This window comes from Malus sylvestris, chromosome 8, assembly GCF_916048215.2.
Source record: "Malus sylvestris chromosome 8, drMalSylv7.2, whole genome shotgun sequence".
Classification (NCBI taxonomy): Eukaryota; Viridiplantae; Streptophyta; class Magnoliopsida; order Rosales; family Rosaceae; genus Malus; species Malus sylvestris.
The window spans coordinates 12,345,849-12,362,560 of NC_062267.1; the positions used below are offsets into that span (position 1 = coordinate 12,345,849).

Genomic DNA, 16,712 nt, shown 5'->3' on the forward strand with positions numbered 1-16,712 from the left:
TACTCGGGGACTTAAATGTAATTATGTGATAAAAGGAATGGGCAAATATGTAATAAGTGAGGAGTATTTATTCTATAAAATGACCCTCTACCTTCACAATTAGGGGAGACCAATTCCTAGGCCATCAGAGACCTCACTCTCTCCCTCGGAGGCTCTGAATCTCTTTCCCTCACTCCCCTCACATCTCAAATAAATACATAATCAATGTGGACGTAGCCCAAACCTTGGGGTGAACCACGATACATCTTGTGTTATTTACATTTCATGCAGATTCACGATCAGATTTACGTTGTTCCCTCCGGTTTTGTGCATCAAAAATGCTTATTATTATTCAACTTAAGAGACAAAGAACTTGGCTAGGATTCTTGGAGATTTTATACTTTAAGGTGTTTTCATTCATTTTCTTCTTAATACTATTTTCTATGATTTCAGTTATGAATATGCATAACTAATTCCTCTTGCTAGGGTGAAGCCTTGAGCCTTAGCATAAATATGTAATTTTTATTTAATTGCTTATGATTGATTGCATGCACAGTTTGAATTATTTAAACTATCTAATTGTCTTGATGACTGGCCACCATTAGGATGTTTAGACAAGTGATTGGATGCAATTCAGTCGGAATATCATCGGAGGATTAAGTATTGCTTCTTGTGATTGATAATTATAATTTCATCTAAGGCGAATATCACGTTCTTAGGGGTTGCATGGTTCTTCAAAAGGTTTTCATAAAACTTAATGAGTCTTACATGTTCATATTTGATCTGAATATCACAGACGGATTGCATGCTAGATATACGTTCTTGCTTGAATATCACGAGGAGAATATATATTAGGAAAACCTAACTTTCGAAGTGGCATATGTAAATCATAAGTAATTGGTAAAAATACATAGAATTGCTAGGTAATGGTGGAACCCTAGTGCCCTTATAAATTGGTATTTAAAACTCTTTTCTTTGCTTATTTTGGTTTTTGTTTAAAATTCGTTTTTAATATTATCCACTCTCAAACTCTCTTTTCTCAAGTTTTAATTCTAAGTATTTAATTAGGAATTGTTTCTACATAAATTATCCAAATAGTCATTGAGGAAAACGACCTTGCATGAGCATCTATACTACAACATCTTTGTATTCTTGCAAGTATTTCATGTAATTTTGACCCTATTTGCATAGACGTTAAAAATCTTATCAGATCCCCTCTGCCAGTGAAGGCGCTCGGGCATAATAGTGCAGATGATATCCAGGGCGTTGAGGTGGTGTGTGGCTGAGACCCACACATTATTTTTCTTCTCTCTCCTGGTCATAACAGAAGTATCACAACCAGGCCTCCCTGATTATATTGGCACATATCGCTTGGCCGCCTACTTCGACGTGACTACCACGCCAACCAAGACTCCTCCAATAGCTCCAGCCACCGCAGCCGACCTAACGCCCTTTGCAGTTTGGTAAATCGCACCAGTTCCCAGTCCAGCCGCAACGCTATTCCAAACATCATCAGTGTCTCTGACCGCCTGAATACCACTCTCCATACCCGCATAGATCAACCCAATCACGCCCAATCGGTTCCCCTAAGCCCGACCCGTGTGGCCAGAGGAGTTGAGATCCCTATTGATCCTGAGCTTGGTGGTGTCTCCAGACTCGAACGATTGAACGCCGGAAAAAAATATCTGCGGCGCCGCCTCCAACTACTCCTATGAGGTAGGAGTAGCTGGTGTAGAAGGTGAGATTCTCACCCCATGAGCGATGCTGATGTTTAGCCTCTTCGACTAAGAGGAACTCCGGGGAGGTAGGTAGCTGGTAAAGGTTTCGCATGGGAACCTGGAGATCCTGGTAGGGGTTGTAGAGGCGGGCCTTGGACGAGTCGGAGTTGGAGTCGTGATTGGAAGGGGACATTTGATGCACCATCGCGGAGAGAGAGGAGAGAGATAGAGAGATTGGGAAGAGGAGGAGGATTTAGGCTTCGGGGGCGGTTTGGTAATGGCTTCACCAGGAGAGAGAAAGAGAGAGAGAGTATTTGGTTTTCCTGGGGTTTTTTGCAGATTCACGACGGAGGTGAAAAAAATGAAAGAGAACCGACACAACTTTTCGTATCGATTCCCACATACGGCGCCAAATGTTGATGCATAAAACCGGAGGTCTTGGAACAATGTAAATTCTACCGTGAATCTGCAAGAAACGTAAAGAAGACAAGATGTATCGTGGTTCACCCCAATGTTTGGGTTACGTCCACATTGATATTGTATTTCTCTGAGAGGATTGTAAGGGAGAGAGCCTTTGTAATGTGAGGGTGAGGCCTCTCTCCCATGGCCTAAGAATTGGCCTCCCTTAATGAGGAGAGTGAGGGGTCATTTTATAGAATAAGGGCTCATCACTTATTACATATTTGCCCCTCCATTTATTACATAATTACATTTGAGTCATCCGAGTATTTATACGAGGTCTAAATACAGAGGCCCTAAGTATGGTACAAACAACTTAAATTTGCCTAGGCGCTAGGCCCCAACCTACCACCCGACTAGCGCCTAACGTCTTTTAGAACCTTGGTATTACTTAAGTGATATGGTACACTTGCAAGTTGAAAACGCTTATTTGTCCACTAATATTTTGTTGTTACAAATGAGTGTCAAAGCACTCATTTGAAAATATTTCTTTTAGAAAACACTTATGCTTTTAAATTTTTCTATTAAAACACGTCAAATGTTTTTAATAGAAATCCATATATTGTTTAAAAAAGTGCTAAGTGCTAAGTGTTTTCTAATTCGTAGGTGCTTTTAACGTTTGTTGTTTAACGTTTTCTTTTAGCCAAACCAAAGAGAATGAAATGTTGAGTCTCAACGTTGTCAAACGTTAGGAGAAATGTTTTTGAAATGATAAAATCTAGAATATCATGTTGCATTCTATGCTATTGAAATGAATAGAATATCATGTTGCATTCTATGCTATTGAAATGAATGAGTGAGATTTAAACAATAAACAAATTTAATACTTTCATCATCTTCGTGTACCCCTTAATAATTTAATATTTAATTAAACTTGATGTCATAGGATAACGTGACCACACCCAATAATAGAACATAAAATATTAAAATTAACGTCACGTGAAAGTGTAACAGTAAAAAAATTGTCCCAAACAGTTTATAGTAGACGTCCGTGTCATGCATATACACAGCAAAATATAGAAATAGAATTCCCCAAAATATTTTTGTCCCAATCATTTGCTTTCTCTCTCTCTCTCTCTCTCTCTCTCTCTCTCTCTCGCGCGTTTCGTCTTCACAGCGATCTCGGAAATTAGGGTTTCGGAGACTCCGGGGTTATCATTTGCTTATCTGGAATTTCAAGATCCCCTCACACTCGGTGAGCTTCCATTGACCTTCGTTGATTCATGCTGTTGATATTATCTTTATCCTAGATTCTTAATCGCAATTCGATTTCAAATTTGCGGTGATTCGTGTTTCGCAATTGATTTTTCGTGATGTGATTCGAGTTGATTTTGGTTAAGTTATTGCAATTTTGTTGATCTCTGTGTGTGTGTGTATGTGTATGAACAAGGAGATGTTCTTGCTTGACTACGAGGAGGAAGGTTTATATTATTGAGGAAAGTGAGATTTTATGCTTAATTGCTTGAATTTTGATGAAAAAAACAGTAATCGGATGTAAATTTTGATTAAAGTGAATCTTGATCTGCAGGCTGTTTGCTTGAATCGTATATTCTTTTGTTTAAGAAAATTGGATATTTGGATGTGAATTGGGTATTGGATAGTGATCTGATATTGTCTAGAGTCAGTCTTCGTGTGTATGTTTGGACATAGAGTTGAGTTCTAGATAAGTTGAGTTACTAACTTTGACTAGCTCGGTTTGTAAAGGATTATGGATTTGGTAATTTGTTTTCTTTAGTTGTTTCGAGTAGTAACTGTTGTGATTAAAACACGCAACTGTTGTTTGCAAGATTTGTCCTCAAGAGATTCCTCTCGTCATGTAATAAAGATCAAAATATGATATGGGATTGATCCCAGCCTCCTAATGCTAAATTGGTAACTTCAAAAAGATGGTTTCAGATTTTTAGAAACATGCTCACCTCTATCTGAAAGTTCTTGGTGCAACAGTTAATTTGTGCTTTGAGTAACTTCACAATAATGAACCACGATATTTGTGGAACCCCCGTCTTTTTTTTTTATTTTTAATATGGCTTGTTTAGACATGGAAGCTTACCATTTTTGTTTCTTTAATGATTATCTTCTTAATGTTGTCTGATAATATCGGGTTTTCTGTTTCCTTCAAAATGGCAGATTTTTATGATTTAAGACCATGAAGCCAGGATTTTCTTCTTTGAATCCCTACGCAGCAGCATACATTCCACTCTCGAAGAGGGAGACAGATGATAGAACTTATGTGACAACAAAAGATTCTAGCCGCAGCAACGAGTCAGTCTGGTTTGGGAACCCTCAGAATTTTACCCATAATCAACACCATAGCAAAGCTTATCTTGAATCTGATGCCCCTGGTACTGCAACACTACAGAGTCCAAAGTCATATGCTGTAAAGAGCTACCCTGCTCATGGCTATTATGGTTCATCTTCGCAGAATGTGATTAAAGTGTCAGAAAATGAAGATTTTGATATGGATATGGAATATCTTGGGATGTCATTTCCTGGTATATCTGATCAGTCCCTTAGTGATGTGTATTTGGCAAATAGGGGCGACCTGGATGCCACCATTGACATGCTGAACCAACTTGAGGTCACTTTCATATTTTTTTTCTTTAATGTTGATGTTAAATATTATTCATGTTGCAAATATCATACCTTGTCCTCTACCATCTATCCATCTACTGTTATGTTGCTATGCATTACATATAAATACTCAAATACCGCTGCTTGCAATTCTGAAAGCAGTTGAATATGTAGAATCTCTGTTTACCTAGATTAGTTCAGGTTGTGTTGTTGTATCATTTATAACAGGTCAAAACTGGGATTTCTTTATCCAATTTGAAGCAGTAACTGTGTATGTGCTGTGAGTTTGTGGCACACTTCATGTCACCTTTCATTAAGTAAAAAACAGTACTTTCCTTTGACAAATTCTCTATTGCAAATTTCCAAGTTCATTTGACTCTGCATGCTTTGTCATGGTTGTATTGGCATATAATGACAGTAATATGTTTTCTATGTATACTCTATTTCTTTGACATGATAAAAGTCCCTTTTCTACTGTAAGTGTTTTGGTTCTTCATGACAATTCTTATTTGTGTGCGAAGCGTATTCATGACAAAGAATCATCTTGTTCCATTGATACAGTGGGCTGGTGGTATATTGAAATATACGTATTTTAAGCAAATAAAAGAATCACTATTGATAGGATAGAATGCATCTAGCTTTTGCTTGGTTGCAAGTCCGGCAAAGTTTTATTACAAACTTGATAAAGTTAGAACATCCGGGAATCTCCATCTCTGGTTGTTTGTTACCTTTAACGTTAACATCAAACGTATTGGAATTCGATTTTTATGTTTATGAGTATCAGCACTGAAATAAACTCTGCAATCTGACTTATGTGTTTTATTATTTACTGAAAGTCTCTGTTTCTTACGGCAGTTTGAATCTTCTGAAAGTCTTCCAGACACTTTGGACATTGGAGATGTTTCTGAATCTGGGTTGGTGGGCAATAGTGCATGGAAGCAGAAGAATGTAGCAGGTGAAGCCAGCGGTTCGCCCAAATCGTAGGTCATAAGCCCGTCTCCTGTTTGATTTTGTGGAAAACAAAGAAATGTCAGTTGTTTTACAGTTGACATGTTTGGTTATATGGGTGAAAGAAGTATATAAATAGAGGATATATCTCTTGGTGGAGCATCGACATGTTTGGTTATATGGGTAAAAGAAGTATATACATAGAGGATATATCTCTTGGGGGAGCATCAAATGCACACGTAGTTTGATGATATGGTTGTATAGCTGTTAGATGCTTGTGTTTTTTTTGACATCTTCAGGTTTTATAAGCCGAAAAAGCTCACAGTGCAATTCTCTTGCTACTCCGGGTTTTTTTGAAATGAAAGTGATGTGCTTCTTCATGACATTTTGTTATGATATCAATGTGCTTGTAGTGCCTTGAAGCTTCGATATAGCGAAAATGTTTGGCCCCTCGTGGCAGTCGTGAGGTGTGCACATCACAATTCGACACTCTGAAAGGACTTCAATGGCACGTTCATTGCCACTTGGCGTCTAGTGCCATGGAAGTTGCTCTCCCTCGCCATTACATCATGTTTACATCCACATAATCTTGGAACTTCATAAACATTTAACATTTTCTATAAGGGAACTTTAACGAAAAGATTCCGATACTGTTCACTTTAACGGAAAATCACATTTTTACATTAAAAAGTCAATCATGGTACTATTCACTTTACCTTTTATTTTGTCCTTATCATTAAAACTTAAAGTTTTTAAACCTTTTTCATTAGTTTTTCTTTTCTATAATGCTACATAATATTTAACGCTACAAGGGTGTTTTAGTCGTTAGATTTGATTTCCATAGCAGTTTAACTCTATTATCAATCTCAGCCATTCATTTCATTTACCGTATCATTCAAAGCAGGAATATTGAAGAAATTTTTTATTTTCTAAGCAAATGAGCAAACATAAAGATTCAGAACCATGTGTTCATAATTAATTAAAGCAAAGCAAATTACAGAACAAAGCAATTGACGGTGCATAACCCTATTTGGATTCTATCTCCGTAAAACATCTCACGTTTATGTGGGCTGCGGTATCTTGGGATCCCAAATAATTTTGCCGACGGAGTAAAACTCTGTACTGCTCCTCGCCACCGCAATTTGTCTGACGTCGTACTATTCCCTAACCCAAGCAAAAATTACATATTACACCTCCAAAAAATACAACTAGAATATAAATAAAATGCGAGCATGATTTATTTATTTATTTATTTGAACAAACGATATTATTTATACTAAGGAGGAGATTGTGGAATTAGTCTCAAAATGGACTAGTAATAATGTAATTCAAATCCACATTTGTCGATAATCGAATTTAAAATCTCACTTACAAGTAAAAAGGAATACCATCAAACCGTTATATCTCAAATTGCATCTAGTTAGACTTTGTGCCGTTAAAGTTGTTGAGTTCTTACAAACATTTCCGCTTTGTTGAGGTCTTTCAAACATGTCCGTGATCCTTGGTAATAAAAAAGCGGATAAGATAAATATATCTGCCAAACGCGGTCTTAACAAACCTTTATTAAACAGAAGAAAATTGGTGTCAAGAAGGAACTGCGACGTCGCCTGCATGTATACAACATTTTAACATTCTCTCTCTTGCAAGAAAAATTCTCAACAGATCAGCGTCCACCTAATTGGAAAACCCCATTTCCCCATTTGCTTCTTTCTAGAGAGAGAAAGAGGATCTCTAAGTGATTGAATTTGGAAAATTATAGAACATGGGGGTGGATTATTATAACGTGTTGAAGGTAAACAGAAATGCTGGAGAGGATGATCTGAAGAAGGGATATAGGAGGCTGGCAATGAAATGGCACCCTGATAAGAACCCTAATAACAAGAAAGAAGCAGAAGCCAAATTCAAGCAGATCTCCGAGGCTTACGAGGTATCTTCCTTTTCTTTCTGCTTTTCTTATTGCACAATCATTCTTCCATTTTATCCTCATAATTTGTAATTTACAATGTGTGTTTGTATTTATACAGTCTTTCTTTCTGCATGACGTCCCATGGTCACGTTTATAGACAATGATTGTTGTTTTTTCGGGTGTAGCATCTGTCTTGTATAATTTAGACATTGGTTTCTAGTCTCAAATTAGAATTTAGGCATAGGTTTCTTGTCTCAAATTCGGAATTAGGTTTCTAGTCTCAAATTTGTTAAACGAGGCTCAAATGAAATGGAATCGCTATTGTTATAGATGGTTTGTATGTTCTTTCATGTCCGAAAGAGCTGAGTTTCATCTGTTAGTGAAAATAAAAGATTGGAGAAAATGTATTTGTGAATTCAGGTCTTGAGTGATTCTCAAAAGAGAGCGATTTACGATCAGTATGGCGAAGAAGGATTGAAAGACATGCCACCTCCAGGAAGTGGTGGTTCCCCGTTTGGAAATGGCGGCGGAGCTGGATCAAAAGGGTTTAATCCTAGGAATGCAGAGGATATCTTTGCCGAATTCTTCGGAAGTAGTCCTTTTGGATTTGGATCACCAGGAGCTGGGAAGTCTATGAGATTCTCGTCTGATGGAAGCGGAGGGTTTGGGGGATTTGGAGGTAACGAAAATACTTTTCGATCATATAGTGAGGGTGTTACTCGAAAGAAACCGCCGGCAGTGGAGAGCAAATTGCCTTGCAGCCTTGAAGAACTGTATGCTGGATCAACACGGAAAATGAAGATATCAAGAACTGTGGTTGATGCAAATGGGTAATTCGTTTTAAAACTATCCCTATTTTCCCATTGTCTATACATTGATTGTTACTTGAATAGCAAGAAATATTAACCATAGCTTTCATATGATAATCTAGACTTTTTCGTTTGTATGCCTCGTGCTTTGACGAAAATCTCACTTGCAAATGTGTAGCTTCACCCCTTGTGTTTTCATTTCGTGTCCGAAGTTATCCCTTTCTGTCAAGTTGTTTAGGAAAATCGTTAACGTGGGTGATGTGGCATATAAACGAAAAAGCCTAGCATCTACAATGATGTTTCTTTCTTGATTTCAAGCCAGATGACGTACATAAACGATAACCTAGCTGACAAATTTTGTTCTGGAAAAACGAAAATCGCAGACGCCAAGTGCTGGAGCAAGAAATATTGACAATCGAAGTGAAGCCAGGATGGAAGAAGGGAACCAAGATTACGTTTCCTGATAAGGGTAATGAACAGCTTGGCCAGCTGCCGGCAGACCTTGTCTTCGTGATTGATGAGAAGCCTCATGACACTTACAAGAGAGATGGCAATGACCTAATTGTGAACCAAAAGGTGTCGTTATCGGAGGCGTTGGGTGGAACCACACTACAGCTTACCACGCTAGATGGTCGTGATCTATCAATCCCGGTGACTGACATTGTGAGCCCCGGGTACGAGCTACTTGTTGCCAGGGAGGGTATGCCGATAGCAAAAGGGCCCGCTAACAGGGGTGACTTGAAGATCAAGTTTGAGGTGAAGTTCCCTACAAGATTGACCCCGGAGCAAAGATCTACACTTAAACGAACTTTGACAGGCTGAAGAGTCCTCACATTTTGCCATTGTAAATTAGCCAACAGTTTGAAAGCATCCATTGGAGCTACTGGACCGAGTAAAAGACGGAGAATTCCTCGAAAAGAAGGCGGAGAAGCCCTTGAAAAGAAGGCGAAAATCGGGCAGAAGCTCTTTGTTCTGCTAACAGTTTGAAAACTTATTGGATATATTGTACTGAGTGATTCCACTCCATTGTTTCTTCTTTTTCTTTCTCTTTTGTTATATATTTTCTTCGTATATTTTGTTGTAATCAATGAGTGTTAGATTGAATTTAAACTGTATGTATTGACAGTTCTACATGTTTTGTTGTGGAATATAGCTTGTTATATATATAAATTAACCACCAATTACTCGTACTGAATAAACCATTCAAAATTCAATGGAAGAAACTCAACGCTGACATCGAAGCAACATAAAATATTCCCAAAAGAAATATTTTTCGAAATAAATATACAAAAGAACAAAAATTGGATATTTACAATAAATGGACTAATTTCATGAAAAAACATAGATTTGAGGTATTTTTCTTCGATTTCGTTGAAAAATATTACGAGTTTGAAAAGAAGATAGAAGTCATCACTAAAGAAAATTGGGTTAAAGAAGACAAAACCATAGTCTCTTCTAGTCACCCTCCACAAGAAACAATTTTAATTGCAACTGCAAACACACAAGTACCAGCCACTCCTTTCAAACTTCCAAAAGAAGATGCAAGAGTCAAGCTAGTCATCGAACAAAACAATTTTACAAACCAAAGTCTACACACCATATGAAAACAATTGTACAAAAATAGAAACCAAAATAGATAGACTTTCTCAACCAAAACCAACAATTAGGGAAAAACCCTTAGTCAACTTTCCAGAATCTTCCTCTAGCACAATAGCTTTAAAAAACAATTTCCACAAGTAAAAAAATAGATCAAATGTTACAAAACAAGAAAAAACAGTCAATGTTTTACAACATCAAAATGAATCTCAACCAGAAACAACTTCTGCAATATGGGATTCAGAAGACGAGAGTGAAACAAATTCCATCAAAAAAGTAAAAGAAGCTTTTCAAAATCTTGAACTAAAACGAATCACGAACAAACGAGTCAATCCAACAACTCTTACCAAAAATTGGTATCCAAGGCCAACACCTCTAGATATTCAATTTGAAGAAAGAAACATCCAAAATCAACTCTCAGTCTCAGCTGATAAACTCTGTGAATGGAACATAGATGAATTATCAGAACAAGAACTTTTGAATAAATTACAACACATCTCCATGGTTGCTAATAGTTATATTACCAATCATAACCTCAGTCAAACACAAGTTGTCGACCTTTTGGTCACTGGATTGATAGAAACGCTCCATTCCTGGTGGGAAAAATATCTCACTAAACAATCTAGAAATGAAATTAAAAATGCAGTCAAAAGAGATAAAGATGGAACACTCATCTTTGATGAGCATATAGGACGAGGAGTCCCAGATGCAGTCAACATATTACTTTTCACCCTTATAGAACATTTCATAGGGACACCCAGTAATGTTACCTCCAGAATTCATGACCAACTTAGTAACTTAAGATGTCCAATCCTAAGCGATTTTAGAGGGTACAAAGATGTTTTCTTAAACTATATATATATATATATATATATTTTTTTTTTTTTTTTCATGCGCAATTTAAGAATATTTTTGCTTTTTTTAAACATTTTTGTTTTGTTGTAGAATATAGCTTGTTATATATTTCATGCGGAATTTAAGAATATTTAAGAATATAGCTTGTTAGAAATCAAACACAATTTAAGAATATTTCATGCGGAGTTATTAATAAGTAAATACTTTTTCCTTCGTGTTACTGTTCTTTTTTAGCCTCTTTGTTGGTGATTGTCGCTCTTCTCGCTCTTTGGAGTTTTTACTTATTAATAATTTACAACATCAACAACCATCATCAAGCCTTATCCCACTAAAAGAAGTCAATATACATCCAAAAACGCCACTGAATTTTACTTAATAGTAATTTGAAATCAAATCATTGAAAACTATAAACATATTCAGCTTTTCAATATTCCCAAATCCACTTGACCATCTAGGCAAGTCAAATAAGACCGCATACAAAATGTCATAAAAGTACAGTGCAAGTCTCATTTCTTGTATCCCATATTTGCTTCTCATTAATACTCGTCCTCCTCATCATCGCCATCGTCATCTTCCTCCTCGTCATCGTCATCCTCGTCATCGTCATCCTCGTCGTCCTACAATGATCAATAAGAAATGCAAGATCTCCAAATGTGATTACCATTTACAAACAAGCTACAAAAGGTAACGCATAGACATGTTGACAATTATTCACTGAAACACAAACCAAAGACAAGGCCAATATTGACCGCATGAAATAGATGCCAAATGGAGTAAATATAAAGATAAAATCAATAGAGGCCACACCATACCCTTTACCTTTTCAATATTTTCCATCGTTACTCCTTTATCTTTTGAGGCTTGAGCAGCTTTCACCTCAGCATGTCTCATACACTCCTTCAGTTTGGACCTATAATATCGCAACCAAAGTCGAGGAATTACAACGCTTCATAGAAAAGGAAGGCACGATCCATCTAATGAAAGAACAGAAAAAGCAACAGCTACCTGAAATCTTTGTTCAGACTATTTTGAACTGTTGCTACAGCTAATCCTCCACCAAATCTGGCAGTAAAATCCTTCTTGATTTGATCGAGGAAGGCAAGAGGAAATTTTCGACCCATAGCCTTAGCTGCAACTGCACAGTATGCTGCAGCACCCAAATGGTGTAGTTAGTTCAGCTATATGCATACGCATAGTAAAGTAAAATGACATGTGCGACTAAACAAGCTTGGCTATCAAGAAAGCAACTAGTAATAACCAATGAGATTCTAATTATATATGTTAATAAACCAAAAGAGGGCCACAAAGGAAAGAGACGAGAGAAACAAAATCAAATTAATACAAGTGTAGACCGATCTTATACGATGGTCATAAAAAACAAGGAACAATACTCTTAAGCCTGTTGACTGCAAGAACCAAATGATTCAACAAGCATACATTGAAACACTTTAAATGAAGTAAAAAGGAAATCAAATACACGAGCACAACCTTATCGACTGAAAAGTAGAAATCGAACACAAATACATGAGACTGAAGTTGCTATCAAGCAGGTAGTTGATCGTGTAGCCACGACCTTATTGACTGAAAAGTAGAAATCAAACACAAATATATGAGAGGAGAGGTATTACTGAAGTTGCTATCAAGCAGGTAGTTGATGGTGCAGCCACCACGGTCGTAGGTGATCTTATTTATCGAACAGGGGAGCTCAGAGAGATAATCCACAGCCATGCCACTGACCGTATGGTCAAATTGCAACCAATCTGCAAGAACCACCGTCCCGTGCGCCACGAAGCTATAGCTCAATGATGGAGCTTTGGATTTTCTTCTGATGCGCCACCCTCGATTCTATTCTCAAGCGACAAGAACAATATTAAACATATGAAATAGATTGGCAGAGTAAAGATGAAATGAAAATCAAAAGAGTTGAGAGAATGCCCTTTACCTTGTCAATATATTCCATCGCAACTTGTTCGTCTTTTGAGACTTTGGCAGCTACATATTCCATATGCTGCTTCTGTTTGGAGCTACAAAGTTAAGGCATTAGAACACCTCATAGAAAAGGAAAGGTGCAATCTATATAACAAGTGAAGGGATAAAGAAACAGCTACCCTAATTCATTGCTCAGACTATCTGCAATTAGTGCTTTAACAAATTGTGCACGATATTTTCCAAGAAAATCCTTCCTGACTTGATTGAGGAAGGCAAGAGGAATTTCTCGACCAATATCCTCATCTGCAACTACACAGTATGCTGCACCATTGAAATAGTGACGTTAGTTCAGCTACATACAAAGCGCTACAAATCAAATTAAAAAGACATAATAGTTTATTCCGAAGCCAACATTCAGTAAAACAAATAACAAGGCCTATTTGGTATCTTATTTGAAAATTTTTATCATTACTCAACACGTTTTTTAAGAATATTTCTTGAAAACAATTTTCTTTAATATTCAAAAATTTGATTGGTTTGCGATTTAAAAATTTTAAATCTTACGACTTAAATTAGACAAAAAGTTCTAGAAAAAAGGGTCACAGGAGAGGGAGAAGATGAGAGAGTAGGAAAGAAAGTAAGAGATGATTGAAGAAAAGAGAAAAAAAATGAGGATCAGACGAGATAGAGAGGAAGATGAGTGAGAGAAAGAATCGAGAAAATTTAGAGGGGAGAATTAGAGGAGAGACGAAAAAATAAAAAAAATAAAAAGGAGAGAGATAGATTTGGAGTGATAGGGGAGGAGGGAGAAAAAAGAAAGGAAAACTAATGAAAAAAAAGAGAAAGAAATTAAGTGAGTTTAAATTTAAAAACTTACTTTTTATGCTTTAGATAATCAACTATATTTTTTAGTTAGTCTTGAGTTCAGTTTTTGAAAATAGTCACACCAAACAAATTAGTTTAAAAAGTTGGATTCAAGTACAATACTAATCAGGTCCTAATATTTTTTAGGAATTGTTATTGGCACTCTAAAATTTCATTCTTCACTCCAAACTTTCTATATTTAGAAAAAAAAATACATTTATAAAAAGTGTAGAATGAGATTTTTGAAGTATTAATAACACTTCCCTATTTTTCTTTTTATTCAAAAAACCAACAAAAACACGAATAACGAATTTCAATCGGCGAAATTTAGACGAGTCTTGCTATCGTCTAAACCAGAACCGTAACAAAGACACGGGAAGAGAAAGAGATATTACTGAAGCCAGAATCAATCAGGTAGTTGAAGGTGTAACCATCACCACGTTCGTAGGTGATCCTTCTCATCGAACGGTCGAGCGTCTCGAGCAAATTCAGAGCCAGGCGAGCCACATCCTCCTGATCCTGATGATTTGAGCACTGTGCAAGTATAACCGTCCTGCACATCACGAAGTTGCAGATCAACGATGGAGCCATCGATTCTATTCGATTCTCCTCAAACCCTAATCATACGAGAGATAAAGAGATAGCAAGCGACAAAGAGAGATAGAATTTTAAAACGTGTGTGAGACAAGTGACCATTTTATTGAGAAGAACTCTACTCGACATTGTGGTAGGATGGATGAAGTGGAAGAATGTATTTATAGGGGAGGATGAGGAAGTGGGCCGGCCCTCTAAGGTCATCTCCAACCGAGGGCTGGCCAGAAGGTTCGTTTTAGCCTTCTGACTCTTTAAAATTCTTCAAGATATTAATATTTTAATGAACAGTATATGGCCATATTTGTCTCCGTCTCCAACCGATGGCCAAAGGGCCAGATGGCTCGTTTTAGTCATGTCACAAAAAACCGTCTCCAACCGAGAACCAAATGGCTAAACATAATTTATTATTTAAATTTAAAAACTACAACTTAAATTTAAAAACAACAATAACTTAAATTTAAAAACTACAACTTATATTTAAAAACTACAACTAAAATTTAAAAATGACAAATTAAATTTAAAAACTACAACAACTTAAATTTAATATCTATAATCATTATTATTTTCATCATCCGCCATCGTAGGAGTATAGTCTGTCACAAACAACTGTCGTCGGCTCATAATTTCTTTTTTCCTATCAAAATAGGCCTTACTCATTGGAGTGTAATTCGAAGTGTTCATTTCCATTTTCTTATCATCCATCTCTTCTTGTATTTGCTTAGCCCGTTCTTCATGCCTACACTTCATTTCTTCCGCCTCAAGGGCATTTTGCTCCGCCAATAATCGCAATGAGGTTGCCACTTCATGTTGAGCGACGTAATCAGCATTTGCCTTGCCATTTTCCCTCAACCTTCGGGCCTTGTTTCGTCCCATAGCCCTAGGTAAAGAACTTTCGAACGGAGTCGGATTTTCTACCCTTGTTTGTTGAATGGTAGGAGATCCATCTTCATTCATATCTACAGATGGGGATGCAGCTCTCAAATGATCCACTCTATGTTGAGGTGGATCTTCAAATAACACCCATCCTTTACAAATTTCCTAACAAACGTGAAACTAAAAGGGTTTTGAGCTGCACTCCATATACAATTCCTCCGCTTGGCGTACCTAGAAAATATAATTACAAAAATTTTACGAAATTAATTCATGAAATTAAATGTAATATAATAACATATAATTACAAAAATTAAATGTAATATAATTAAACATTTAAAATAAACTGTGAAAACACTAACTTCGTCATAGTAATTGGCGTCGCTTTCATGTCCACTTGCGGCTGCTAATAGTGCTTGATGCCATGTTTCAAACTTGGATGAAGATGTTTCTTCCATCTTGAAGAACAACTTTCATGGTTTCGGGTATTCGGTGGAATGGTGCCTTCGTAGAACTCTAAGTATTTTTTGGACACACGAGTCCAAACACCTTCACTTGTTTGAGAAATCCCCCTCATACTATTCTCTGAGACCCATCTATAAGCTTTGCAAAGAGCTTCATCTTCTTTTCGGGTCCAAGCCCTACCTTTCATTGCAGATGAGGCCATTTTTTTTAAAAAAAATGAAGGAAATTATTGAAAAATTGAGACAAATATTATAGATGAAGGAAATATTGAAGGAAATATTAAGAAATATATTGAAGGAAATATTGAAAAATATTGAAAAATGAAATATTGCAAATGAAGTGAAGAATTGAAGAACTTCACCATATTTATAAAAGAAAAGAAATGTTTAAATTAATAAAAAAAAAAAAAAAAAAAACCCAACGACTAGCTGACTCAGCTAGCCGTTATATTCAAAAAAATTTCAAACTATTAGTGTCAGTTATAACCGACACTAATAGTAAATAAAATTTTTTTTTTGCCTATGAATACCTATTACTGTCGGTTATAACCGACAGCAATAGGAAAACTATATAAAAAAATAGCTAGTCCGGGGCTGGTTGGCTGGCCGAAAGCAACTAGCCCTTTGGCCCTTTGAAATTCCATGGGGCCTTCCCAAATTCCCGAGCCCTCTGGCCTAACCCTTGGTTGGAGATGGTTTTAGGGCTATTTTCGGCCCTCTGGCCCTCTAGACCCTTTGGTTGGAGATGGCCTAAGGTTTAAGGATGGCCGGCTTTAGGTGGTATTTTTGGTGGGAATATTTCAAGATGAGGTGTGATATTTATACACTCATTTTTACATCTCATACACCCTTCTAATTTTCGACCGTCGGATCAGATGAATTGAAGAAGATCAAAAGATAGAAATTAACAAGGGGTGTGTGAGAAGTAAAAATGGGTGTGTGGATAGCACATCCATTCTAAGATATTTGTGTAAATAAATATCTTGAATTAATTAGGTAAATATCTTAAATAAATGGGATTAGGATTACTTACTTGAAAGAGGTTTCTCTGATTATGAATGTATTTATGAAAAGAATAAACGATTATTCTATCATAAATACTTTTGACTTTTCCTACGGGTAGGAGTGCCTTGAGTAGTGGTTGATCTCT

The 16,712-nt window shown here is 36.6% G+C and overlaps 3 protein-coding genes and 1 pseudogene across 5 annotated transcripts; 2 read left to right on the forward strand and 2 right to left on the reverse strand.

Annotated features, from left to right (window-relative positions):
* Positions 1-1,331: 1,331 nt before the first annotated feature.
* LOC126630968 (mitochondrial import inner membrane translocase subunit TIM23-2-like) lies at positions 1,332-1,902 on the reverse strand (annotated as a pseudogene).
* Positions 1,903-3,182: 1,280 nt separating this feature from the next.
* LOC126630969 (polyadenylate-binding protein-interacting protein 6-like) lies at positions 3,183-6,055 on the forward strand. The gene is made up of 3 exons (XM_050301135.1): positions 3,183-3,351; positions 4,284-4,734; positions 5,583-6,055. The coding sequence occupies exons 2-3, from the start codon at positions 4,303-4,305 to the stop codon at positions 5,709-5,711; spliced, it is 561 nt and encodes a 186-aa protein (XP_050157092.1). The 5' UTR covers positions 3,183-3,351; positions 4,284-4,302; the 3' UTR covers positions 5,712-6,055.
* Positions 6,056-6,439: 384 nt separating this feature from the next.
* LOC126630957 (uncharacterized) lies at positions 6,440-9,531 on the forward strand. Its single transcript, XM_050301121.1, has 3 exons — positions 6,440-7,602; positions 8,002-8,411; positions 8,774-9,531. Exons 1-3 carry the CDS (start codon positions 7,438-7,440, stop codon positions 9,210-9,212), a joined length of 1,014 nt encoding a protein of 337 aa, XP_050157078.1. The 5' UTR covers positions 6,440-7,437; the 3' UTR covers positions 9,213-9,531.
* Positions 9,532-11,185: 1,654 nt separating this feature from the next.
* Positions 11,186-14,318, reverse strand: LOC126630959 (uncharacterized). Of its 3 annotated transcripts, none has more exons than XM_050301124.1 (7): positions 14,030-14,318; positions 12,950-13,091; positions 12,784-12,865; positions 12,470-12,686; positions 11,847-11,988; positions 11,661-11,751; positions 11,186-11,449 (listed from the first exon to the last, which is right to left on the reverse strand). In XM_050301124.1, the coding sequence occupies exons 1-7, from the start codon at positions 14,223-14,225 to the stop codon at positions 11,378-11,380; spliced, it is 942 nt and encodes a 313-aa protein (XP_050157081.1). In that variant the 5' UTR covers positions 14,226-14,318; the 3' UTR covers positions 11,186-11,377. The 3 variants fall into 3 exon arrangements, with proteins under 3 accessions (XP_050157081.1, XP_050157080.1, XP_050157082.1); XM_050301123.1 differs by having other exon boundaries at positions 11,186-11,458; positions 14,030-14,317; XM_050301125.1 differs by lacking the exon at positions 11,661-11,751.
* Between the last annotated feature and the right edge of the window lie 2,394 nt (positions 14,319-16,712).